This window comes from Cygnus atratus, chromosome 12, assembly GCF_013377495.2.
Source record: "Cygnus atratus isolate AKBS03 ecotype Queensland, Australia chromosome 12, CAtr_DNAZoo_HiC_assembly, whole genome shotgun sequence".
NCBI classification, from domain to species: domain Eukaryota; kingdom Metazoa; phylum Chordata; class Aves; order Anseriformes; family Anatidae; genus Cygnus; species Cygnus atratus.
In genome coordinates this window covers 4,982,902-5,010,039 of record NC_066373.1, presented here as the reverse complement: position 1 = coordinate 5,010,039, position 27,138 = coordinate 4,982,902, and the positions used below count along the sequence as shown (strand labels likewise).

The following is a 27,138-nucleotide window of genomic DNA, read 5'->3' as shown; positions in this document are numbered from 1 at the left end:
GATTTATCCTAAAATACCCTGTTATGCTTGAGAGCTGACATATTGTACTAGCCTTTCATTAAAAAAGCTAAAATTTTAGTATTAAAATCTCAAATTCCCTTAACAAGTATATTGACGGACACTGCTAACCCAGTCTATTTGTTTTTCAAAAGAGGAGTGTGCTTCCAGTTTCTAGAGTGGCAGTAACCATTACAGAACCAGGAGATACTACTTTATCAAGAGGTATTGCTTTCCACCATGCATCATTTGGTAACCAATTGCTCGTCATCACGAATTCCACTGAGAGTACTTAGACTGGGACCAGCAAAGTTTCACTAATATGCAAGCCTAACACAGACACGATGTTTGAGCTCATTGACTTGCCAACACAGATACTGTATTACCTTTCTAAGCCTAGGGTCATGTACTGCACAAGGGTTAGGGAGTTTTTACCAGAAGTAGGTAAATGGTTGGCCAGTAAGCACAAGTTGGGAAGGAAGATTTTTCTTCTGGCCATGCTTCCCCAAATCATTGTTCTGTGCTAGAACAATGGATCTGTGCTAGAACAATGGATAGGATCTGCAGATGTTTTGAGCTGGGGCCCCAAACTAACTTCATCAATCAGTATCAATTACTGCAAGTCATATGGAATTATAGAATGGTTTGGATTGGAAGGGACCTTAAAGGTCATCTAGCTCCAACCCCCCTGCCTTAGGCCAGGGTACCACCCTCTAGATCACTCTCTGAATTTCTTATATTATTAAATAAGCAATAAGGATATAAGAAGTACTTATACTTTTATATGTAACCTAAATCTCCCCTCTTTTAGTTTAAAACTGTTCCCCCTTGTCCTATCACTACCTGCCTGTGTAAAAAGTTGTTCTCCATCTGTTTTATAAGCCCCCTTAAGGGACTGGAAGGCCACTATAAGGTCTCCCCAGAGCCTTCTCTTCTCCAGGCTGAAGATTCATAGCTCTCTCAGCCTTTCGTCTTAGGAGAGGTGCTCCAGTCCTCTGATCAGGGCCACCAGACTGCTCAGGCATGATTTGCCGTTGGTGAAGCCATGCTGGCTGTCTCAGATGACCTCCTTGTTTTGCATGTGCCTTACATGCAGCTTTCCCAGCAGACATCTGTGTGGTTGAAGTCCCCCATCGGGGATTTCAGCTTGCAGGTGAAGCAAGAAGGCCTTGCCAGCAGGCTCCCCTTGATCAGGCAGCCTGTAGTAGGCCGTGACCACAAAGTGTCCTTTGTTGGCCCTCATAAAAAGGGAATATTGGTAGATCTCAGTCCCTTGTCCACTGTCTGTCATGAGACAATATTGTAAATTTGGTCCATGACGAAATGACTTTACTTATTTTCTACAAGTACTTTGGTAAGGTTTGCTTGGTGGCAATAGACCCGTGGTGGGAAGAGACCTCACACTGGAACATTCAGAGAGAGACAGCTCAATTTATTTGGCTTTACTCATACAGTCTTTCACTGAGCTGAGAAATTGGCATCTGTATTTTTGCTTTCAGTGCCAGTATCTGCTGCCAGGAACAGCTGTCTCACTGGGTAGGGCTCTCTGATGAGTGGAAAACCAAAGATGCAGACTAGAGCTGTTAATTGCTGCAGATAGACAAATCAGCCTCTGAAGGACCACCCGTGGCCTAAGCACACTAGTAGAGAGAGGCTCAGGCAGGGAATGTTTCACTGTGTCTTTGACCCTATCTAAGCAAGTGAACAGACTTCTCAGGCTTCTTTGATATACTGCTGCGTATGTCTGATTCATCTCTTGGGAACTCTGAGGAACCTTTCCATTGGAATATAAGCAGAAAATTAGTTTTTCATATTTGAGTATCTGCTGGACTGTAGAAGTATTCACAGTCTTGGAATTACAGAATATCCCGAGTTGGAAGGGACCCACGAAGATCGAGTCCAACTCCATTGAGTCTTCTCAGCATTGTATGAAGTTTTCTAATTTTATTTTTTTTTTGAGAGAGAAGCAAAGAGAAATGATGTGAATGCTGCAATGTGGTATGGCATTCTGACATTCTCATAAAATGGATTTTGATAAAAGTCTGGGCTGATGAAGGTCACAAGCTGCGCAATTGATCTGCCAGCAAACTCATGTACCGGGACTATTAAACTCCTCCATCAGTTACATTCAAAATATCACTCTGCATCACTTCCTATGAAGTTAATTTCTCCTGCTCCGTTTTCTTTGTCACATGCCATTAACGAGTTCATGGCAGGGGAGATGAATTTGGCCACTGCAGCGTGTCTGCCCATGCGTAGGGAGGGCTCTGATTCTCATGGAGGTTGTTTATGGACAGCGAACCATGCCTTTTTCAGGGATGGTACTTCTCTTTTAGCATATGGACTGTGTTCTACTCCAGCCCAACACAAATGTGAACCACCCCACTTCTCAGTGGAAGGAATGGGAAAGGTTGGATGTGCACCCGAGGTGAGAAAGCCTCTGGTTGTGCTATATGCACCAAGTACAGCTATTCTCATTATCTGGCTGATACTTTGTTCCAACAGCAGCTTCTGTTTCAAAAGAAACTCTAATGATGACTTTGCATGTGGGTTACCCATGGAAAGGAAAAAAAAAATCATCTTGGAGAATTTGGAGGGAGAGACAGCGTTCTGTGCCTTTGTGGTAGGAGCTACTCAATGACTGAACGCCTTGTCTGTTCTCTACAGAACGCCCTTGGATGTATTGCGGGGACCTATCTTGTTTTTCTTGATCATCACTGTATATCTTCTATAGTGTGTTATTAGGTCTGCCAGCTCCTTGACGTGTGATCTTTGTTCAGACAGCTGTGTTTAATGGAGAGCATTTACCAAGAGTGGCAGTGTGGTGTGAGTAAGTCGCTGGAGCTGGAGGAGGAAAAAAGGAGCTTTTGCCAGGACTGTCAGCCCTTTGGAGCAGTTTGCCATCTTGTACACGCTGTGAGTTCAGAGCCCAACAACCTGCGAGGTAGCAAGCAAGGAGAACGTGGAAGAGAGTGAGCAGAAAATACTCTGTGATTGCTGAAAACATCATTTGCTTGAGTCTGTCAGGAGATGTGGTGACTGTAATTTTTTCCAGTTAAAGGGTTAGTGTTTTAGGAGCATGTTAGTGTTTTAGGCATGTTTTCGAGCAAGTATGGTGGTACGATACATCCTAAGGTAAAATATACTTATTAAAGTACACTCGTGATTCCAACAAATGTTTATACCGTTTCCTCTGACTTATCAGGGTCAGAACGTTGACTCTGGACAAAGTGCATTAGAAATAACTTTAGGAAGAATTACTCAGTATTTTGCTCACACGGGGTGTGTGGCCTCCATTATCACGTGCTACTGGTACCGGAGTTGGGTGGAGCCTATCATCATTTTATTGTTTGGCGTATAAATAGTAATTACAAGCAGGACTCGAACATCTAGTCATTTCTAATAATACTTGACTGAGAGTGATCTGTGCTTTTATGACTGTAAGGATGGAAATTATGCTGAAGATCCTCTCTTCCTTCAGAATCCTTTGAGCATGTGTGTGTATATATGCATGAATACTTGGCCTGTATAAGAGGGAAAATTGCTTGCTGAGATCTAATCTTGCGTTCTTGGTGTAAATATTCTTGTACTCTAGTTTCCTTCATTGTTTTGCTAACAGCTGCTGTCCTCTGTAAAGGGAGCGGTGGAGCATGGAGGGAGGTAGGAGGGGGAATCTCCCCGGCTATGTGCAAATGTACCCTGATTGTTTACATTCATGTTGGGTTGTGAGTGCAACTCTTGTAACTCCTCACATCTGCTTTGGGCATTTTCATCCAAGGATGTGACAAAACTTTAATGAATAGCTCCTTTCACAGTTTAGTTTTAATAGCCTGGCCTAATTGAGGGGAAACTGATATGTGGAAAGATAAGCTCTGGAAGTGGCTGGTTGGTTGGGTGCCTCCAGTTTTGGGTGACTGGGTTAAGATAACTCATGAGCCTTTTTCAGATGAGCCGTGTATCTGCTGCTAAATTGATTGTGATGGGGACTGCAGGCATCTGGTTCCTACATGGCTAGTTCTTTAGGTTGAAATGAGCACAAATGTCACCAAGAATTAATGGGAAATTCCAGAAATGTTTGATTGTAAGAAACTTGGTCATATCTTAAGTATTTGATAGATCAGAGAGTCGAACACAGCTCTGTGCACGAAATACAAATGAGTCTTTCAGCTTTCTGTTTGAGTTTTTCATCTTTGTTTTAGAAGACTGAATGAACAAGTAGCTGGCTGTTTACCCTATTTTCTAGTTTCTTCTTCATATGTACACACACTCTATTTCCTTTTTTTTTTCCTTCTTCATCTTCTTTTTCTTTTTAACAGGCCAACGATAGTTTCTCATACTGAAGTTAATTCTAAGAGTTGAGATGAGGTTTTTGTTAATTGCAGGCCTAGAAAGCTGATGTCCTGAGTTGTGTAATCTCTCTCTCCGTCACACTTGTTGCTCATTCGATTGTTCTTTGTCCATGCCTTGCAGTTCCTACTGGGATTTTTAACATATGGAATTTGAACCCGTTTATCTTTCGCACAGAAAACTTAGTTAACATTTTGCTAGAGGTTGACAGCAAGGACAACAACAAAAATAATCTCCAATCAACAACTTTTACGACGAGTTGAGCAGGAAGCAACACCCATGCTGTGCATTTACCGACTAGCCCTCAGACCAGCAACACAGCCATTTCCCATCAAGCAGCAATCGATTTTTGTTAGAGGCAGCAGCTGCGTGCAAGCGGGAACCCTCATACGTGTCTGTGCCTCCTGGTGCGGGTCTCTCTTCCGTTGTTTACTTACGGGCAGCGCTGACCTTCAGATAATTTCTCCCCTCTTGACGTTGAACTCTTAGGACGGCAGCGGTTCATGATAGAAGCATCCCAAAAATGTTGAGCTAGACATAAATGTGTATCGCTGGTGTTTCGGGTCCGAACCTTTGCAGGAAGCGGGGTCATTTCTCAGGACAGATGGGTGGGATCTGGCACATGGTTAGGCCTGCGGACCCCAGCTCTGCTTGTTCTACAGGTCTGTTTTCCTCCGTTAGGTGGGGAAGACCTGTTCTTCACAAGCTTTGCTTGGGGTTTCTATTTATTTATTTAATCTTCACTGTAGTGCTCCTACCTACGGGTACTTTGTCCTTTTAAAAACCGAGGCAAACATGCCGTGTTAACTACAGTAGATAAAGCAACTGTGTAAATATACAGTGGTCACACTTTTGAGGCCCTTTATTGGAACAGCCGTGTTTATGAATGATGCCTGTGTTCCTCAGCAACCATCTCGGGATGTCTGCCTTCGGGCCTGCTCACAGGCCGTCCTCTGCCTCGGCTTCCTAGCAGTGGGTGGAGGATGACAGGCTTCTGTCCTTATTTATTCTTTCCTTATTTTTCTCTTTTTTTAAATCATTTTGGTCCTCTCTTTCCTTAGAAGCATGTCTGGGACAGTTTGCTGGTGGCTGGTCTTTGTAGGCCTCAGTGGGATGGTGGGGCTGTGCCCCATCCTTGTGGGGTACACCATTGAATCCACCAGCTCAGATGTGCATGGAGATGATTATGTTTGGTTCCTCACTGCACCTCTGGGCTTGGTGGGTGCTGGTCCTTCCCAGTTTTGCTTTTCAGACTGGTCTTTTTGGTACAGGAGTAAAGCTCTAGCAGAAGCTGGAGTCCTGGGTGTAGGCACTGCTGTGATGATTTCCTTCAGCACAAGAAGTCCTTTCTGATCTATCCTTTTCCTTGAATTAAAATCAATGTTTATGGCTTTGGGTAGCTTTCTGAGTAACTCGCCAGGGTGTGACAGCAGTATTCCTGCAAACTTCCCCGATAAGGCCTGCTGATGCTGTGCCTCCGCCTTGGCCAGCCAGCCACTGGCGTAAGTGGCAGGAGACCAATGTCCCTGTGCCTGCCCTGAGTCAGAAGGAGATGTTCAGAGAGCACTTTCTGGGCTGTGTACGAAGCAGAGGATCACCTTTTTTGCCTGCTGACTGGGCTGTGCCACACAGGGAAGCTGCCGAGCTCCCCTGAGACAGCGGAGATGTGGTGACATTGGAGCAGCTGTCTTGCATGGCGCTTTCGGGTTGCTGCCTGCTGCCTTTTCATCTCCTCCGCAAGGAATGCATCAGTTCACCACAGTCACACACATGATAATGTGTTGGTTACCCATGTTTGCAAGAGCTGCAAATTTTTTGTTGTTGTTTCTTGTCTAAACACTAACAGATGTAACCAGTGGTCTCCATGAAAGATCAACATGAGTAAGGGAGCATTTGCATTTAAAACCCATCTAAATTTATCAATGCAAATAAACATTTAAACAAGATGCACTCCATAAACAGTATTGGGAGAGTGCTCTGCCTTTTAGAGAGTCTGCTTTTCTATTTGCCCTATTCTGTTCTCTGATGGAAGCCAAATGTACAAAGAGGATTGCAGTGATAGTTTGTGCAGTCGGTGGATATTTGTGCATCTCAAACAGGTTATTTTTCCTTTCCTCTGTGCCAGGCCTTTGAGGAAAGCCTTGTTCTGTCAACTTCATTTTGGTTTAATGTTAGTTAGAGTCTAGTGGAGTTCAGATAGGGAGGACAAAAGAAGAGACAGCAGTCTTACAGAGCCGTATAACTTCTTGTGGAACAGTAGTCAGTGGATGTGGTTCAGTTACCTGCACGTAACAGTGTAGGGCCATTTATATGTTATAAAAGCCCATTTATATAAAGCTCAGTGGCAGAAATTGCAGCATCTTGGGCACCTATGGGTAAAGCATCCTTGAAGCCTTTCTCATGGTTTGCTGTGTAAGAACAGAGGTGGCAGTTCTGTGCCTTAGTTCCCCTGTCAAAAAGGCAGGGATTGTAGCGTTGCTACCAGGAAAGTTCATGTAGATCAGAAGACAGACCTTTTTCCGTTTGTTATGAATTTATATACTCTCTGTCCTTGCAGTGAAGGGAAATTAGGTTTGCTCTGATTGTTTAAAGTGGTTGCCAGGATTTGCACCTCGTTGCAAATCATAAAATAAATTCCCTTGTGGGTATGTTGCTCCTTTTTACTTAAATGGTCTTCTGCTGCCATTTAACCGATAAATTCCAGTAACAGCTGACATAGTTGAGATAGAGGAGAAAAAAACCCTTAGCATTGAGGGCTCCAACAGCGACTTTTGCGTAGCCTTAACATTTTGAGTGTATCATGTTGATGCAGTTGGAGATCGTCCAGACCAGCATTAACCCTGGTAGCAGTGCAGATTGGGCAGTTATCTGTGTCCACTTTCCCACGTTTTCAGCGTATAACTAGCCTGTAAAATGTCCCTGCATTAGCTTTTGCCTATAGAACAGACAAGAAAAAGAGGTCTGGGTGAATGTTACAAGAGTTTTTTTTTCTTTTTTTCTTTTTCTGGTAAATTCAGCCCACTGAAATGAATAACTTCTGGGAGAATTCAGTGAGATTTACTTATTTCTTTTTTTTCCTGTTGTCTAGAAACATGCTTTGTACCATGCTGCCACCGCTAAGATGAGATTGAAAAAAAAAAAAAAAAAAGAGGATAGTGACATCAGTCTTTGTGCCATTTGTTGGGTTTTGTCCTTCTGCAATTTGGGGGGCAGGGGATTAGGAGCAGCCAGAAGGGACCCCATCCACAGCAGCACAGGCAAAGCGACATTTGCTCTGATGGCATCTGCATTTCTCGGTCACTTCCTGAGAAGAAGCTGCCAGTCTCCATCCGTCATACCTCCAGTGAGCAACCAGAGCCCTTTGCAAACATACCAGCACTCCTCCAGATCCATCCTGCGCAAAGGTATGTGAGAAGGAGAGACCAAGTGCCGAGACGACTCAGATGTCAGCCACGTATTGCTTCCCTCGCTCCTTTCCCCTCTTCCAGGAGCCGAGGTTGCCTGTGTTTATCTGCACTATACTTACACAGCGAAAGAGCCCTGGGCTTCAGTTTCCACTTCAAAGGCAGTGTTGGCTGCCGTGTTGGAGATGGAGCCCGATAATTTTGGTTACGAGTGGCTGGTATGTTCCTAAGGCTGAAATTAGGGCTGGGGAAGGAGCTGCACGGCCAGCCTTGCAGACTGATGTCATCTGTGCTCAGCGAGGGCAGAGGGGTGGAAAGCTGAGTTTCCCCGCAGTGGCAGGACCACCTCGAAGCGGTCCCATGCCGCTCGTTTCTGAGCTTCTCCACTGATGCTCTTTGAAAGGGTGCCAGCTGCTGCCAAACGGGATGGCGGTTTTTGCGCTGTGTCGACTGGTAATTGAAATCGGGGGGTGGTGGGGTGGGGGGGGGGAGTGGGATTCAGTTCCATGAGAAGAGAAAGGCAGAAATGTGTATGCTGCATTATCACTGCATTCCACTGCAAAGCCAGCAGGCTTGCTTACGTTTTTCAAGGGAAACCGTTCGGAGCAGCCCGCCTGGTACGTGCAGCCGTATTTTTAGATTTACGGTGAGGCAGCGCTGAAGGAAACCGGCAGCTTGGGACTTGGTTTTTAGGTGTTGTATGCAGCGGCTTGTGCAATAGTACAGCTACTTAGAGGATCTCTTGAAGTGTAACCGTGCTTGCTCATTCAGTGGTTAGAGTACAGGAAGTTTGTGTCGGTGTTAGGTTTTTTTTTTCTTTAAAGGGTTTTGGTAAAGTAATAGATAGGTCATAGGAAATGACGCAACTGCTAGCTAATCCCTAGATTTGTTCTCTGCTTTCTTCTAAACTGCAGCATTTACTTTAAACGTTGTTGTGTGACTGTGAATCAAAGTGTAAATGTACATCTTACGTTTTGGAATCAAAACCACGCTGCCTGATTTTGAACAGAATCCTTGAGAAAAGCAAGCTAGATTTTTAATTACACTTTCCAGCCATGTAAATTGCAGAGATAATTGTACACATCATAATTGTCTGACCTAGTTCTGCTGTCATGCCTTTCATCTGTGGATCTCAAAGTGCCGCACAAAGAAAATTCCTTCCTATTTGAAGATGGGGAACCTGGGGCGTAGAGCAGCAAGCGACTCTCCAGCCTGATGGGGACTGAGTCTCAAGGGGAAGCGAGGTCTCCCGTGGCCCTGCACGCGAAGTGGCACTTGCTCTTTGCACAGGTGGCCACAGTTAGGGATTACTTAGTACTCAAACACCGCATGCAGCATAGCTGCATGCCCAAATTTTTCAAGAAGATTTGTCTCACGTTTCTTCTCCTAACTGACTGAATGCTGTATGCAATTCCTTTCTGAGTTTCTCAAAAAAAAAAAAAAAAAAGTGTAACGTTTGGAAGTTGTGGCTATATGTAAATTATTTGTATATTTTCTGTAGGAATTTGCTTCCTCGGCTGCCTGTAACATTTCCATCTCGAGTTGGCAGTAGGATAGTTGAGGGAGCAAAGGCAGTCACGTTGCATTTCAGTTTCTGCAGCAGCAGCTTCTTTCTTACACCTTTTTTCAGAAAGTGGCTGGCGAAATAGTGGCTCCTCTGACCTACAGCTATGTGACGTAGGTAGATAATCCCACATATGATGAGGCAAGGCTTTGCTTGTCTAAGTGGAGAGTGGTTTTTAGCTGCAACACAATTTTGCAGTGTGTGAGCTGATCTTTTTCTGAAACTTAAATCAAAAGGGGACTTTTGGGTGGGGATCAGCGCCGTTTGCACGTTGCTGTGAAATGTGTCTGGTTTAGTTTGTTTATCTGCTTCTAGGAACAAATCTTTGTTTATCTGCGGAACTGGGTATCAACAGTGAGGTCTCCCACCGCAGCGTATCCCGTCCCTTGCTCGCTGGGGGCAGCAGGCAAGGTCAGAGGAGCTTTAACACTCCTGACCCAATTTTTTTTGGCCTTCGGTCTGCCTTTGCTTGTAACCGACAGCCCATGCCAACTGCAGTTGTGCTGGAGAGTAGCTATTACCAGTCTCTTTCCTACAAAGGCTAATATGTGGTGCCTTTGTATTTGCCGTGTTCCAGGGCTTTAGCACAAAGAAATGAAGTGGGATGGACATGGAGAGTCTGAGGCTGAGCAACGCAGCTTTCCTTCTGCTCGCTGGTAGCCAGCTGTCGCTTTGCAAAGCCGCGCTGCTGCGTTTGCAACAGGAGCTTCCAGGGTAAGAGCAGGAGCGGTGCCCCCGTCCCAGGGGATGTGTTTCCCCCTTATTCCTCCAGCACACAGTGAAACGTCCTCCGTGCTCTTGCTGCGTGCCGGGGCAGATTTAGTGAAGACTGTTAGTTGGGGAGCTTGCAGGCTGGCTGGCTGCTTTCTAAAAATGACGGGTAGCGTAACCCCGTGCCGTACCGCGTAGGAGTGGTGCTGGCCTTACTTCTACCGAGTTAATAGGGCTGCTTTAGAAAACAAACTAAACTCAGCTGTTGCGTGCTACTTTGTGATAGAGCATCTGATGGGTGAAATGTTTTTGTTTTCACCAATTCTTCAAGTTGGCGGCTGTGCTCTTTTCACTGTTTGATACAAAACAACGGCAGAGCAGGTGTCTCTGGGTGACAGCAAATGGGTTTGGGTCGTCTGCTTTTATTTTTTGTATTTGACGCACTTAGTTTCCTTTGGCCAAAAATAAAAGAAACTCTCTGAAGAGAGAGGGCAGATTCTGCGTCGGAAACATTTCCAAATGAGCTAAGCAAGAAAGCCTGCGGGTAGCCAGTGGTATAGGCTACAGCACGGCCTGACGGAAGGCGTACGCAACCTAGAAACCATCCAGAGCCTCAAAGGTCAAAGCAACCTGTTAAAATCAGCAGGACAGCTTGCTGGAAGCTGGGGCAAAGCTGCCAAAAAGGCAGAACCATGCTGGTCCGGTGTAGCAGCTGATCAGCTCCTCTGCATTGGCGTGCAGTTAGAGAGCTGCTGATTTTTCAGTTTTCAGGTATGGTGGTTTTAAAGTCTTTAAGGTCTTCCTCTCCCCGGCATCAGATAGGTGTGAGATTGCAGTAGTGCTCCAATACATTCGTTGCTTTTGCTGGAGTAGCCCTGGCTGGGACATTCCATCCTCCCCACATTGCCTGCATGGGGCGGATGGATTGCAGTTACACGAAGTACTGGGCAAAAGCGTAAAAATTTTGCAGTGGTGTCTCCGTGTGTTCATGTATTCTTTATTTAAGCTCGTTTCTTTGCAGTTTGGGGTCTCCAAAACAAAATGTATCTGGCATCAAAGCTGACTGGCCCAAAGTGAAATCCTGCTCTCGCTGCTTCTGGTGAGCACAGCACAGAAAGATGAGGAAGAGCACAAGTGAGGGTCGGTGAATCAAAGTGGCAAAGACAAAACGCTACTTCTAAAGATGATGGGTGTCAGTTTTAAAAAGTTAGAGAAATAGATGTTAGAATTCAGAAAAAAAAATCTTTTATTTAACAAAAATAAAGCTACTGTTAAAGTGTTAGTTTTAAATGAGAAGCAAAGCATGAAACCACAGGCCATTTGTGTGTGTGTGCAGCGTTGCAAAAGACACAAAAGACACTGCCAAGCACAGCAAACCCGAGCCTAAGAAGTGAGCGTTCAGAAAGACCGTCCAAAAAAGTACAGTGAAACCTGAAAAGCACGCGGCGCTTCTTTTCCTATTCTTTTTAAGCATGTGGAGAGTGGCTGTTAAAGTCCCCTCTTGTGTGTTTAAGGTCGCTGTCTCAGGCTCTCGCCCCTGTGAACAGGCACGTTCTGGTTAGAAGCAGGATTATTTTCTGGAATGTAATTCAGAGAACCGAGATCCCGCCTGGGTGTTGCTGAAGTTCTCCCTGCTGATTTTAAGGAGTTGCTCGGCTGCACAAATTAAGTTCTGCTCTTACTTGTCTTCTGACATTGTGGACATGCAGCTTCAAAAGCTTGCTTGACTGCCGGATGAAGTAGTGGCGTCCTTTTATTCCTAATAGTGCCTAAAATGAAAGAGTGTTAAAGGCTCTGAGCTGCAAGGAGTAAGTTTTGGTCGTGTTGGAGTACAACTGGAATGAGAAATCTCATTTGCTCTTTGAGAATAATTTATAAAGAAGTTGAGTAGAGCTGGAAAGGCGACTCGGTTTTCTGCTTTGCAGTATTGAAATAATTAGCTCCTAATTGAACAGGGAGCCTGATTCTGCAGACACAGAATTCGTTATTTAACATAATACAAACACGCTTTTGAGAGAAGAGGATTCAAGCAATAAGCAGGGGGCTATTTTCAGGGCTGCTCCTCTACACCGTGCAGTGATTTTTCAGTTTCTGCAGATACGAGTGAGGAACTCGGGTGCAGCGTTGTAGAATGAGAGCACAAAAGACCTGCTGTTATGTTTGCCAGATCAGTGATTTCAGTTTTTTAGTGTTCTTGCCCTGTTCAGGAATTTAAGGCTTGTATTTGAACAGCGGCAGTAGAAAGTTGTCCTAGATTACCTTCTTCTGATGGAAGAGAGATTGTTGCAACTTTCTGATGAATTCCTGCCAGCGTCTGAGAAGGTGTAATTTCTGATCAGTCCCACTGGATTTTTAAATTTACTCTTCTGTTTGCTGGCAATGTATGTTGCTAGGGAAAAAAAAAAAAGCAGAGATTTTTTCATTTGCTTTTTTTGGTTGGTTGGTTGTTTTTTTTTTTGTCTCTGCTTTACCATTTCTGTTGGGTGGTGCCGGACTCATCTCTCAATATCTTTTTACATAAATATAATGAAAGAAGAAACTTGTAAAAACTGACAGGTTGACTTGGCGAGCTTTTGTGTTTTGTGAACTGCAGAACCTCAGTGAGAGCAGCCAAGCGAGTGCAAGTCCTCAGCTGTGATTACTATTAGCTTTGAGTCTCCAGTGCATTAGACAGCACTAATTAATATTTAAAAAAAAGAAAAATCTATAACATTTCACAGTGAATTTTAGGAGTTTTATAAGGCATGGGGTTGAAGTTTTGTGTAAGGCTTTGCAGTGTGTCTGGGTACTAGGGAGAAGGTAGGATGCCTGTTTGCACTGTGTGGCTGACTTCTGCTGCTGCTGTTTGCTCATTCTGCAAAACCCCATTTAAACTTCACTAGAAGCCCCTTGATCTGAAAACTCAGAGCTCCTGCGATCTGTCAGATTTTTCTGTGAGGCTCAAAGCGCGAGCACAGCAGGATCTGCGCTTGGGTAGCACCGTCTGTCAGCAGGGTGTGCGCGAGCCTGGCCAGCTGAGCAAGTTCGGTCAGAAGGGCTTTTCCCACCGGAAAGTCCTTTTTTTGGGCAGTCATCTGGCTGGGCTTGGTTCCTGGGCAGCGGGGTGAGACACAGGGACTGGAACATCGTACAGAAACCGGGACACCTGATTTCGGGTCTCGGCGTCTGATTCACTGTAGGCTGGATTTTCCTGGGCTTGGTTGGATCGCTTATGGGAGTTGTGGAAATGAGGACTCAGTTCATCGCACTGAACTCTCAGGTTTCATGTACAGTTTAAATGACATCCCTAGAGCATTTTGGGGCCATTCAGGAGAAAAGCAGGATGCAGATTGTGTGCTTGTTTTCCATAACACAGTTGCATGCGGCCCTACTGGCATCACTCTACTTCTGTATTTACATAACTCAGAGGGACGTCTTTTAGCCTCTTGAATCCCGTCTGTAGTCTGAATTCACACATTTGATGCTTTGCTTTGTAGAGAGCATTAGGCCTGGTAACAGCTCAAGGCAACAGTGTCAGCCTCAGATTAGTCACATACCGCACCACCAGAGACATCTCCTTCCCCCGCCTGGTTCGGTCTGGGCCATCTTAAAGATGTGTTGGCGACTGGGCTGGGGATTTCTGTCCCCAGATGATGTCAGTGCATATTAAGCAGAGTCATAAATTGATTAAAATGGTTCAGGAGACGACTAAGATCTTGAGGAAGGAGGCACAACCTCGACTAACGGCTTGGAAACTGCTGATCTTCTGTGTCTGACTTGGGGAGCAGCTGGAGTCGTCCCTGCCTGGGAAAGGTCTGATAAGGCATCAAAGATTGCTGCAGGATTGTCATCTCCAAGGCCTCCTAATGAGGTGCTGCAGAGAGCAGTTGGGTGATGCAGAGTATCAAGGAAAAATAAATTCCATAAAGCTTCAATCACTGTGGGGTTTATTTATTTATTTTTCCTAGACCCTCAGCAAATGTGAACTGGATCAGAATATTCCAAACAGGTTTCAGTGCTGTTAAGGGGCCCCAACCAAGCCAAGGTTCATCCTCCAGCAAATGGGGAAATGTGTGATTTGATTCTTTTCTGTGTGCGCCTTAAACGCAGGTTTTTGGCGGTAGAAGTGTCATCTTGAGCTCTTCTCATCCAACACTTTAGTGGACTGACATGGCTGTTGTCACTTCTGTGTCTCGTAGGGCAGACGGACAGTTCCCATACCGTGCCTTGTCAGTATCTCTGCGTATTTGTCATGGTGGTGGTGAGAGCCTGCAGCTCTTAGTTTTTAGGAAGGATGGTACAGCTGCCATTCTCTTTTGTCCTAGTGTGATTTTTTTGCCTTCTAGAACAGAATGGATACAGCATTTAGTCAAAGACCACGGTTTTTAACGCCTGAGAAGAAACGTTGTGATTGTCTAGTCTGAGGTCTTCAAACCTCATCCAGTGAGTTTTGCATTGACTCATAATTCACAATTCACTAGCTCTTCATTCTGCTCCAGAAAGTGTGAGGGACCAGATGACAAGTGCAGGGGCCGAATCTCAGTTCTGTACTCGTATGACGAAGGCTGTTGAAACCACTGGTTGCTTGACTCAGAATGATTCTGCAGGACCTGGCCTTCTAAAGGAGGTGCACCCACAATTTTCTTAATAACTTGCTCGGGCTATTGAAGGGCAGAGTTAAGTCTGACTTCGCTGACATCAGTGAAGCCTAGCGTGGCCACCAAAATAACCAATTTGGTGCTTCACGATGCAGCCTTTGTTGTTGAAAGCACCCGGGCTCCTATTCATCCTGAAGACAGTGCTCTATGTGCAATGCTATTTAATATTGTGTGCATATCCAGCTGTATATTTAGAGGCCCGTAATACTTCTCATCTGACAACAATGCATTTAATCTAATGCTAGATTACTGCCAGGATTACCCGGGCAGGCTGCGTTTCAAGGAGTGCTGTTAGAATTCAGTGACATCTACAGTACAGCTGCTGCCACTGAGGCATTACTGCTGCATCGCTGGCTCCTGCAGAGGTCACAGCAGCGGGCTGGAACATTGTGTTTTCAGCTCCCCGTAATAACCTCCCGAATGAATGATATGCTGGAAAGGAACTGAAAATATTGATGAAAAGACTAATGCAAATAAAAGAACCGAGGGGTTGATGACTAGGTATGTCTTCCTCGTAACTGGGCATGTAGAGGCAGCGTGTTCAGAGAGATGAGATAAAAAAGAAAATGGGAGACAGGACAAGAATTTAGAGGTGTGGCGTGTCTGGCACTGGCTTTTGTGGCTGTGCTCCTCGTGCTCTGATATGCACGAGATGCACTTACAGGCAGTTGCGCCTTTGAAAATATGGCGCTCTCTTTCTTCATGCCTAATCCTTGCATCACGGGAGTGACTCTGAACGTACAGTAAAGCCTTTGGTCTGCGCTTTGAGAGAGGTATTGGCAGGAGCTTTCAGGACTGGCTGCAGAGGTGTTGGGAAATGGGTCACACTGAAACTTTATATCGGTACCCCGGAGGAGAGTCTGAACTTGTTGTGCAACGAGCAGAATTTGAAGTTCAGGTTCTGAACTTAACTCTGCACCAGAGAGGCACATTCCCCGGTTGTTCTCTGAGTTTTTGATCTGGGTTCAGTGATACAAAATCTTGCAAAATGTTGGAGTATTTGGAAATAGTGTGCTGCAGCATTTATATTCCAAATGTTGAATTTGATTTTGGTGTCTGCTTTATTCATTTCCAGGAAGAGTTGGTCTGTGTTTTTTTTTTTTTTTTTTTTTTTTTTTCCTTCAGGGAAACAAGAAAGAGTTAGTTTTGGAATTCAAAGTTATATGTTTTAAAAATTATATATTTTTCAGAAACAAAAAGAAAAAAGGTCTTTCTCAGCAGGATGAAGGCCAGAGAAAAAGGGAGAGGTTACTTTATTATGCAAGCTTTATGTTTTCTTTCCAGTAGTACTACTTCCTAAAATGCCTTGATAACCTCTAGTTGGAGCTTGCTGGTCACTTGGGCCTTTTTCAAAGGGTAACATTGGTGCTGTACCTTATTTTAAGATGCTTTATATTTAACCTGTTTCTTTATCTCTGAGGAAACAATTGATAAACAATCTCTATATTAAGCATTCTTCTGTAAATGTTACCCGGGAAGGTGTAGGTAGGAAAATGAAGCTAATGCAGTTTCAGTGGTCAGCCCTTCCTACTAGTTCTGCTCTGGTGTTTTTTCTGATAAGCCAGTTTTTTCTCCATACTTGCAAACAAAATAGTGCCGTGACATTGTGTTAATGCTGTAGTACCAGGTAGCCAAAGCAATTAGAGGGAAGAAAGCTGATATCAACACTAAGTTCACAAAGGGTTTTGTTCAGCCATGTTTAGTTACAGTCGAGTTTGTCAAATAAAATGTTAAGAAAGTGAATACTGAGAAATAAACCCGTGCCGGTGGCTAGTTTTAGGGCAGGTCTGTTGTGTCCTCGGTCTTCTACTTGCAGAGGCAGCAAAGTGTGTGTGACCCAGAGCTGCTCTGAGCCGGGGAGGACCCGACGGAGGTTCCTGGCAGCAGGACTTCTCCTCCGTCACCGTTATGCCCGTGGCTGTGCAGCGGCGATGCCATCCAGCGACGCGGCGTATTTGTGGATTTTAATTACAGAGGGGAGGGCAGGAATGGTTATCCTTTTTTCCATTCCTGCCTTGGGTAAAGCTGATGCAAGCAGAAGTGGTCAACAGCCTTGATGTGTGTTCAGGTATAGAGTTCAAACGCACCTCTAATTTGGAAGCTGTTGTGTTCCGCTGAAACCAAAATGCCAGAGAGAAGCAGCGAGTCATACTGTCATCACGGGTTGGAGCCCAAGTCGTAATACTCAGCCGTGGCTGCAAGTCCGCGGTGGTTTGGATTCAGATTCGCCACTACACGTTCAAGTACTTTGGTAGCGTTGGCTTTCTGCTGGAAAATCTGCAGCTCTTTTAACTTTGGGCAGACGGTTCACTGAGGGCCATTCAGATTTCCTTGGTTGAAGTTTCTTGGACTAATAATAACAACTGTTTGGTTGCTGAGGTCAAAGCTCAGCAATGGCATGCTTCTCTTGCTTGATCCTCCCTGGGTGGAAAACTCAATCTACAAAGTTGTGGTCGCAATATTTAAGGCTTTATAAAAATGAGCTATTTCCTTTAGAGACAGCAAATAAATTAATAAAGTAATCTTGATTGAGGGCAAGGATGTTGCTGCAGAACTGAGTACAGGAAGGCTGAAAGTGTATTTGAACTTGAAAACCAAAAATTAATTGCCAAGGGTGGGAGTGAAATCTGCAGCCATTAGGCCAACACAACCTGGCGATCTAGCTTGTTTCAAAGGTTGGAATTATTTTAAAGCAAATTTTGATATGAAATGGGAAGGGGGGAAATCAGCCTAGTCTAGTACCCCAAGCCGTTTTGCCGGGAGGGTGTTTTTTTCAGTGATCACATAACACTCCGGAGTGGTGTTGTATAAGCCATCTCCGTGCTGATAGGTAGGGTGCCACATAACGTCCCTTTTAAGAAGTGGCATTGTGGTAATCATTATAGGCTGAGGATATAAGCAAGTCCACGTAAATACGGAGAGGAAAACCAGAAAGTTGTCTGATCTGTCCTGCAGCCCAGAAAACTCTTGTGTTGCTTCTCGCCTTCAGATGTGCATCGGTAGCTGGGGGCTGGGCAGGGAGCTTCCACAGCTGCATCACCCAGAGATGCATCTGCATGGCTGGTGAGGTGGGGAGCCCCTGGGCTCCTGAAGCAGGGGCAGGGAGGACATGGTCCTGTTTCATTGCCCACGTCTGAGTCCCTTATAAAGGGATGCAGAGGAAATACGTGAGTGTGTCTTGTTGAGGGCTGAACCGTTTAATTTGGGCAGAAAATGCTATTAGAGGACTAAGGCAGTTTAGTCTTCCAAAAAACAGCACAGGAGAGAACAGCGCATGATGAATTAGTTTCTAATAAACAAGGCTTCTCTGGAAATGTGTCTCTTTGGAGCCGTGCTCATCACGATCCCTTGGGGGACTATTGCAGTTCCTTGGAATTCTCCTCCTGCCTGTAAAGAGCTGCCTGGATGAGTGGGTTTGCCGTTTCACAGAGCGTGATGGTAGTGTTGCTCTTTGTTTTTCCGCTCAAAGTCTGTCTGCTGAGATGCTGACAACAGGTACTCCTGCTTCACTTTAGGCTCTCTTCCTTAATTATCTTGAGAAACAATGTGCTAGGCTAATAAATATTGTATTGAAACAAAACATTTGCTGGTTGGGTACGCCAGTTTCATACTGCTCCATCCTTCGTGAGCACAACATCTTTATGATTTTAGCTAAATATTTAATTTATTTAGTTATTTTTAAACTAAAGAGAAAGCGTCACTTTAAATAGTTCAGTGTACTCTTTTGCATTGCGAAGGAGCTCAGGGAGGTGATTTAGGTTCTCTCCGTTGCATGTTTACCAGCCAACCGACACTTTCCTCAAATATTTGCTCTGATATTTCCCTGCAGTCGCCCTCTCCCTCTCCGTTCCCTCACCATCTCCCTTCCATGGAGGTGCCGCACATACTTCAGTCACCCTCTGTTTGAACAGCAGCACTCCCTTGCAGTGCAAACAGCCGGCCGGTCGTTAAACAATGAGGAAGATGAAGGTGGAGGAGGCTGCGGGTGGGGCACAGCTTTGCAAGAGGCTTCATGCAGAGGAGCAGACGGTGCTTTGCTTTCCCTTCATGCCTGGGTGTCATTCTGGGAGAGACCCCAAATCCAGAGGAAATCACTGCTGCAGACACGAGAGCTGGGTATTGCTTAAAATTACGTAGAGGTGTCCGAATTACTGTTAACGATGAGACGTGAAGCAAAGCGCTGGAAGTTTTGCCGTGTTTTCTTACCTCCTGGAGCAAGGGGAGGAGAAGGTGATTTCAAGTGGCCATTGCTTGTCCTCAGGAGGTCCCCACTTTTTTCCCCCTAGCAGCAGAGGGTTTAGTGAGACTAGCCATAACAGAATATTTGTATCTCTCCATGATGTGTGCTTTCTCTTATCTAACACAGAGCAGGCAGCTGTGCTATTATTTTGCTGGGAACCCTAGGTCTGCTCATCCTTCCTCTGCATTGGGCATCCCCTGTCGGGAATTCAGAAGCGTAGCTGGGTTACTGCAATCCCTGTCTTACACTTGTCCATCAGGTTGAGGTTGGATGTGGTGTCCTGGGAGCTATGGGGTTAAAGGTGTGTTAAAAAGAAACGGAAAGAAATGTTACTGGAAATCTTTCAACTCTGGTGTCTTAATGCTTTCATGTGGCTGCAGGTGAAAGGCATGGATGTGGTAAGTGGTGTTGATGAATGCTTGCTGAAGTGAAGAACAAGAACTTAATATATGGCACGTTTATGCTATGTTTAGTTTTGCAAAGGTTTAATTTCTAGGTCTTGTAAATAAAATTTCGGAAGAAATGAGCTAGGATGTGCACTAGGATGGTGGTGAGAGCTGTCAGGACGGCAGAGTCCAGGAGTCAAATTCCCCATTTCTGATGGGGTGTGGGATCCTGGTAACTCACCTTCTCCACCAATTGAGCGTTTCACACCGGGAACACCTTCCGGGTTGGACCTTGTACTTGCAGGCAACATAGACGAGTGCCTTGCTTCCCTTGCAGCTGCCTGAGGCCTTTCCAGTTTTCAGCTAAAATTTTCCATGGGAGGTGCAGATCCTTGCGCAGAGGACGTGACCCTACTGATAGCAGATGTGGTTTCCTTCTTCACCTTTTGTTGACCTAGTAGAGATAATGAACAACAGGCCCTTGGAGATCTGCAAACCAAAAGCAAAAACCACTGTGTGTGCAAGCACAATATGCAACAGAAACGTGCGACTGCCGTTACCTAGACCAGTGATTTCTGAACGGTGAGGCCAGTTCTGAAAAACACAACTGAGCAGAGATTTTCTGTTCATAGTACAGGTCAGTATGGCCACGTTTCCAGTTACTTAACAGACTGATTTTTTTCCCAGGGACCAACTTTGTCTTTGAAATCAGCTGATGAACTTTCATTTCCAGCTCTCAGGGCTGTCTCTGGTTAAAACAATCATCAAAAGGTGGCGTTTTTGTTTAGCGCCGATCATGGCTGGCTTGGCCTGAAATCCTTACACCCAGTGCTTTTCCTCTCTCTGGTTTGTCAGCGTTTGAAACGTTTCATAGCGTGTGACAAGGCTGACTTCTTGAAAGAGAACTGAGAACAGAGAGCAGCCTTGACTTGAGAGCAGTTTGTGGATGCAGTTTTGTTTTCTGTCACATCATAGTTGCTATGGTGACTTAGCAAAGATCTGCTTAGCAGTCACTAGATGCTTCGTGTTCTGGGCAAAAATCAGGGATTTTCCCATATTTCTCTAACATTTGTTCTGCAGAAGAACGTGTGCGTACAGTCTTCTGCAATAAGTCCATGCAACTCTGGAAAGGTACGTCCCTGCCGCGTGGTGGCTGGTCCTGTCCCCTCCTCCCTGAAGTAATTTCAAGGAAGGTAGAAAAAGAACCCGTCCATCTTGTCAAAATTGCTGAGCGTTTCCTCCTCGGGAGGGTGAAATAGCTGTGATTAATGCTGAGGGATAGCAAATGTGATCCTGTTAAAGAACGGCGCTTCTCACGGGTCGGTTGTGCAATTTTGGAGGATGAAGGAGGAGGATGCCTTTGGAGCCAGTTCACATGGTCGGACTCAGGAAGTCTGAGCTCTTTTCCCACATCGCAGAGTTCTCATGTCACCTAGGGCATGATCGAGAACATGGTGCAGCTGCAACCTTAGCTGAGATTTTCTTCCACGTTGGTAAGCGGGGATAATGATTCCTCTTTTCAATTTTCCTAAGTTCACTGCGAGGCTAATATTTGCAGTTATTAGTGCTTTGCTTTCCTTTGATTGGGGATACTATGTAACTGCAAAGCATTTCAGAAATGCAGTCCAGGCAGCCTGTGCAATATAGGAATACATTCCTAGGTGATGAGCAATCCCTCTTTGTCACTGTGCCCTCTCTGAGCCTTCTCTGAGCTGCAAACTGCTCTGCCCCCACTGAAGCCAGCAGGGCTTTGAAGGCTGCAGCACACGCCTGAAGAGCAGAGGTGCTCCACGTGGCCAGCGAGTCCGGCTCATGACTGTCAAAGTCCTGCTGAGCATGGGAGGTTGCATCAAACACAGCTCCTGCTCACCGGCCTGGGGCAGCTGTGCCAGGATCTGGCCATCCCGGTGACAAGCTGCGGTCAGCCTCCAGCCCCACAATAGATCAGGTGCAGCTTACAGCAGGCTCTCATCCCTCTTAGCAGGACACTGAGAGATTTTCAGACTCCAGCACCGAAAATAAGAAGCATTCAGTATTACTAGAAGTGTCAGTGGTGTTCCCTTTGCCATGCTAAGCTTGCCACAAAGACAAACGGTTGATTTTTTTTTATGGACTCTTGGATAGGGCCATCATGATGATGGATGTCTTCAGAAAGTCTTCAAGATACACGTCTTATTTTCCTCCCACAAATTCAAATAGTTCTGTTGGTAAAATAAACTGAGCACTTAAAAGTGGTTCTTCAGCTGGTTTTGACAGCAAAAGAGAAGAATCTTCTCATTAAAAAAACTCTATATGCATTTCAGTTAACATAATTAATGCTTTTTTCCTGCTTGTTTGACTCACCTGTCATGGTACATATCCCATAATATGACCTTATTTTCCCTTCTTAATGATGAACTTCTGTTCTGTACTTTAAACTTGCTTCAGATCTGAATTAATTTGAAGTTCTTCCCTTTGCCAGCTGCTCTGATTTCTGTGATTTTCTTGATCATATATCTTAGCATGGACAACACCATTTTTATTTTTGATTCTCAGCTCTAAAGTGAGCAGTTCTGTCCTGTCCGTTTTCTGTAGCTCCATAGGATGGAGACTTCAGACCCACTGCAGAGTGGAATTTATTTTTTCTGCACAGCCTGGGATAATCTGTTTCTTCCTGGCAGCTCTTACATTTTTATAAGTTTTGTAAGGTTAATTAATGCAACAGCCTTCGGTCCCGGTTGTCTTAAATATTAGAGGAAAGAAGGTGCAAAAAAATAGCTGCAAAGCTTGATTTGGTTGAATTTCTGTTGAATTTGTGAGTCAGCTTCCCAGCTGGTATAAATCCGTCAAGTTCCACTGAAATCTTTTGGGTGATCGGCTCAGTTGAGGATCTGGCCTCTCTTGGTTAAATGTTATCACTAACATTGAGCTAGTTTGCACTGGATATATGACAATTCCTGCTGTGTTTTTGTCCAGAGAAACACAGATAGGATGTGTTTTTACTGTGTTTTATTATCTCTCTGTAGCTATACAGAAAGACAGGTGTATGTGTGTACATTTACACACACACATACACGCATGGGTGTTTATACACACAGTCACCCACACAAAAATAAACATGGTAGGAAGAACCCTTCCTCTTTCTCCTGTAATTAACTTTGTGCTAGTGTACCCTTGGCTTCAGCTGACATAGATGGGTAGAGGATTTGGACCACTGCGCCCTGAGGGTTTGGACCACTGTGTTCACGTGGGTTTCCATGTATGAAAAAGCTCCAAAACCAACCAACCAAAACCCCAACAAGCATCCCTACTGCACTTTTAGACAGGTAGGAAAAAAGGGGACTCCAAGCAGAAAGAATAGAGATTCACCCCAAGGAGAGGCCCCTTCCACAGGCGTCCCTGGATTGGCCACCCTTGTCCCCAGCGCGTTCCTACTCCCGATGCGTGGAACAAGCGAGATCTCTTTTTATGGTGTAACACATGAAACCTCCAACTTGTCAGTGAGGCTAGAAGGGGAATGGTGATGATGGAGGCAGGCCAGGGGGCAGGGAAGTATGGTAGGTAAGAACGTTGTTCCAAGGAAGCTCCAAAATTCCTTTGTGCAGCTTTGGGACAGAGCTGGGTGTCTCACCGCTGGTAGCCTTTCTATTTTCCTATTACATTCATCTTCATGAGGTTAACAGTGACTTTTAGTTCTTGCAAGTCATTCCGACAAGTGTACATGGCAGTAAATTCTTCCAAATCAAGAGTGAGACAAATCGTACTGCGCTGCATATTGTGGCGTAGTACTACTAATTGCTTAACTTGATAAATGTCTTCGGATAGGTTATATAGTTAATGAACAAAGATGTTAATTGCTCTTATCTGAAATAGCTACATTTGCAGGGGTGTTCTCTGGAGCCGTGGATGTCTCTTAACAGAGATTTATTTCAAATCATCCATTGTTTTCAGCAGTTTCAGAGTCCATTACCCTTCACTGTGCAGACTGAAGAGTATCCACTCCCATCAAAGTTTTGAGAGCAATCAACTCTTCCTACATGTTGTTCAAGACCTAGTCTTGTTTGGGTATGGCAAACTTATATGCAGTACAGTGTGCTCATTGTCCTGGGACACAGCAACATACTTCTTAAAAGCAGCCAAGAGAGAAATAAGCACCTGAGAGTGGAAGAGCAAGGGGCTGGAACAGCCCCATTTCCTCCCACCAGCTAGAGTATTTAATTGGGAAAATCATTCTTTATTGTTGTTATGTCGGTGGGAGTTGCCAGTCCAAATATGTTTTAATGCAAATAACCATCTATATTTGTAGAATTCATCTTTTCTAGATGCTTTCTTTGGAAAATATGCAGCTGAAGGTTTAGTACGTTATTATATGAGTAAGTGCCTACAAGCCTCATATTAACAATGGACGTCATGTTTATTCTTTCCCTTTTAGAATTTCCCATGGAAACAAGTGGGCAGATTTTTGCATTATTGAGTAGTCTTCTGCTGCTGACTTTTCCCAGAAATGCTAAGAGAAAACTAGCCTTACACATGAGCCTAAATGTTCTTCCAGTTTTGGGAGTGCTGGATTCCCCCAAGATTTGATTTATAGTAAGTTTTGGTGTGTGGCTATTCTGGACCCAAGTTGTTTCAAAGCTGTACGATTAATAAATCTTTGCAGAACTGAAAAAAAGGCAACGTTCTCACTGAGTTTAAAACATACCTGATTTCCCAGTGGAAAAGTTGCATATTTCGTTAGCAGGCTAAAGGCTAATGTGAAGAGAAAATGTTTCCTTGACTTAGGGTTTTTGTTTGTTCTAATACATTTCTTTTTCATTTATGAGTCTCTTACAGTTTTCCAGAGCATTTTCAACAGCAAATAGTTAGCCAGAAGTTAAAGCTGTGACTGTAAATCTGTAAACGGATACACGTAGATTCTCAGGCCAAAGTTTCCTAAGTCAGGATTAATTTTGTAGAGTGAATGAGAAGAGTGCATAATCTTGCCTCATGTGATAGATTTCAGGCTTTGCCAAGAAATATAAATCTCCCTTCAAAAATGACAGCTATAATATTAAGAATTATTATTTTCTTGAATAAAGGCGTTTTCAACTGAGTATGATATATTACTCCTCAAAGATGCTGTGGTTTTGGACTGTGAAATGTCTCATGCCAATAATTAGACTGCAATACTCTGGTCCTCACTGCTCGCTCCCTGCCCCGTGATGTGCTGCCCCCTACGTTATGTTAACATGCCAGTTTCTGTTTCATGTTACAAATGGGACTGAACCAGATAAAAGGTATTTTGGCAAAAGCAGGATCAGTGCCCTGATCGGCCTGACACCACAGCCAAACAAGTATTTGTACGGGCAGAGGCAAAGCAGGCGCGCGGAGGTGAGGATGTTGCATAAAACCAGGATGGATGCCAGATGCTTCATGGTGATCCACCGAGGGTCGGTCTCACTTCTTTTTTAGGTATTCTCAAATGTGTGAATACGCATTTCTGGTCTTGCATGTATGATTTGAATTCCCCATGGAGCGAGCTGTGGGTGAGGATGCAGCTTCTGGGGGGTTGTGCAAGCAAGACCTGCTGGAAAATGAGAGGCTTCGAGGCTTGCAGTGCTTATTTATCAACCACAGTGATTCACGGTGATTGACATTCACGTACCTGAATGTCAAAATCGCCTGTGTTTTAAGAGGAACCAGTGACTCAGGCTGTGGTTTTACCTCGGGACATTTCCTGATAAACGGCTGAACCGTGCTTGGTCTTGTGAAAACACAATGAGGGAACACCACTGTCCTGCATCTGTGTGTGCCCAGGGATTAGGGAAAGGACACCGACATTGGGGCTGGCCTCCATGGAGCTGCTGCACTGGTCTCTGCATCGAGCATCTCAGCCGAGCCCCTGGCAGCGCTGGGAGGCCTCCTGTCCTATTTCGGTTTCTCTTTTAGGGCATTTCTGCACGGCCCTAATGTGGGAGAGTGATCCTCTGTGTTCAACAACATCTACAAGCACCGTTTCAGGAGCTCTGTGCAGTAACAAATCATTAGCTCTAGACTTTCTGTTGCAAAACAGAGGTGAAACTGCCTATAGCGTGTTTTAACTCCAAAAACACCAGCTCTGAAAATACCTCACTTTCTAGAGCATGGTGTTTGAAAGGTAAACAGAAACAATGCATATGGCAGTGCTTACGGGGATTAAAGGAGGTTTGGGCTGTTGGGTTTTTGAATAGGATGGGCAACAATTGTAGTGAGGCTTTGTGTGAGGTGTGGCTGGGTAGAAATTTTGGAGGTGGGATCGTACAGAGTGCTGTGTAAACCACCCCAGTGGCCTAACGCTTTCATCTGGAGGAATTGGCCACCTCTATAATTCACCTTATAGGTTAGGCAGTCTTCTCATCCTTTGCAGACTGCAGAGCTCAATGTTATTCCCTTCTCCTCAAAGAAAAGTTTATGCAGGATTTATGTCTGGGATGAAGTCATTTGTAAGAGCTGCAGTTGAACGGGATCGGTTGTCTTCGCTGTTGTTTGAATGGACACTTTAAGGTGTAGAGGAGGCTTCTCTTGGGAACAGATCCTGTGAGAGTTCTTCACGTCCTCTTTGAAGTTAATGGAGGGTATTAAGGGCAGTCAGCACCTTCTTGAGAGAGACATTTAAATTGCTTTGATTCACTTAATTTTATATTTGCATTTACTAGTCCTGGATTTCTCCCCTCTCCAGTCTTTCAGAGCATGTTTTTGATAACTGTGCCTCCCGAGTATACTAGATTTTATGCTGGCTGTTTTCATATTTTTCCCTGAGTGTTGTAATGCTTATTACCGAAGGATCCTGGGCCTTCGGCTTCCTGTGAGAACAAGATAATTACTCTCCAGTAGGCAACGCGTGACGTACAGTATCAGCATTAAGCCACTGGGATTCCAGTCACTAGTGTAGAACAATATTGTGGGTAAATGAATAAGCAGAAGTTTATCATGCTTCCTGCATAACAAGGGTTTCATTAAGGAGACACTGAAATTTGTTTTCAGCAAGGCCTCGTGTAAAATAAACCTTCCTGTACTTCGTAGGCTTGCTGAATATTCTGGCTGAAAAGTTGACCGGCGCTTTGAAGCATCAAGGCTGCATGACAGGGCCCCGTTGCGTTTAGGCCGATGCTCCTTATGCCCTTAGGGACACACATGAAGTGTGTAACGTAAAGGTAGGACTTCCAGATGCACCACCCACTTAACTTATGGAAGAAAGCCATACCAATAAAAAGCAGAGACCTTTCAAATGCCATTTGCTTGTTTCACACTCGCCCCCAGGAATCCCGTGTTGTGATGTTCGGAGGTGGCCCTGTTTGCCCCGAAGTAGATGTGGTTCCTCCCTTGCTTTCTTTATTTCAAGACTGGCAGCTAAAAATAACTTATGTACTGAGCACAGTGGGAGTAAGTTTGAGAAGTTTCAGTTAGATGCAAACCAGTAATGGTAAGAAAATTATTCACAAGTGTAACAAGCTCCATTCTCTCTCAAGATGTGGCCAACACGAGGGCTTATCCACGTGGTGGGATTAATCAGCGTTTGTAGAGAAAAATAGTTACTCTGCCACAGCAATACCGATCGGTTGGCTTACACGATAGCACAGCAAAATAAGTGACGTCTGTTAAATACTGCAGCTACTTCAAATACATGAAGACTTGCATAAAGTACAGTGTATATATGCATTCTCAATAGGTACACACCTGTATCTGTGTATTTATTCATGTTTAGGACATGATTTTATGTTTGCTCCTGTATATATGTTATTTCAGCTTATCTCCACTTCAGATATAATTGTACTTCTGTAATGCCTGCGAGTTACTGGGATGCTAATGAGGAGTTTCATGTTTAGCTTGGTTTCCTTGCTACTATCAATTTACG

At 44.6% G+C, this 27,138-nt stretch overlaps 1 protein-coding gene across 6 annotated transcripts in view; it reads left to right on the top strand.

The window, feature by feature from the left end:
• CMIP (c-Maf inducing protein) overlaps positions 1-27,138 on the top strand; it is a 128,753-nt gene that overhangs the window by 41,930 nt on the left and 59,685 nt on the right. Inside the window, exon 1 of one of the 6 annotated variants that reach the window (XM_050713119.1) lies at positions 2,784-2,913. The exons of 3 other annotated variants lie outside the window; for them this stretch is intronic. In XM_050713119.1, coding sequence (XP_050569076.1) covers positions 2,791-2,913 — 123 coding nt within the window. In that variant the 5' untranslated portion in view covers positions 2,784-2,790. Of the gene's footprint in view, positions 1-2,783; positions 2,914-8,157; positions 8,202-20,663; positions 20,780-27,138 lie in introns of those variants that run through there. 2 more of the 6 variants (XM_050713120.1, XM_035543202.2) reach the window with 2 other exon arrangements.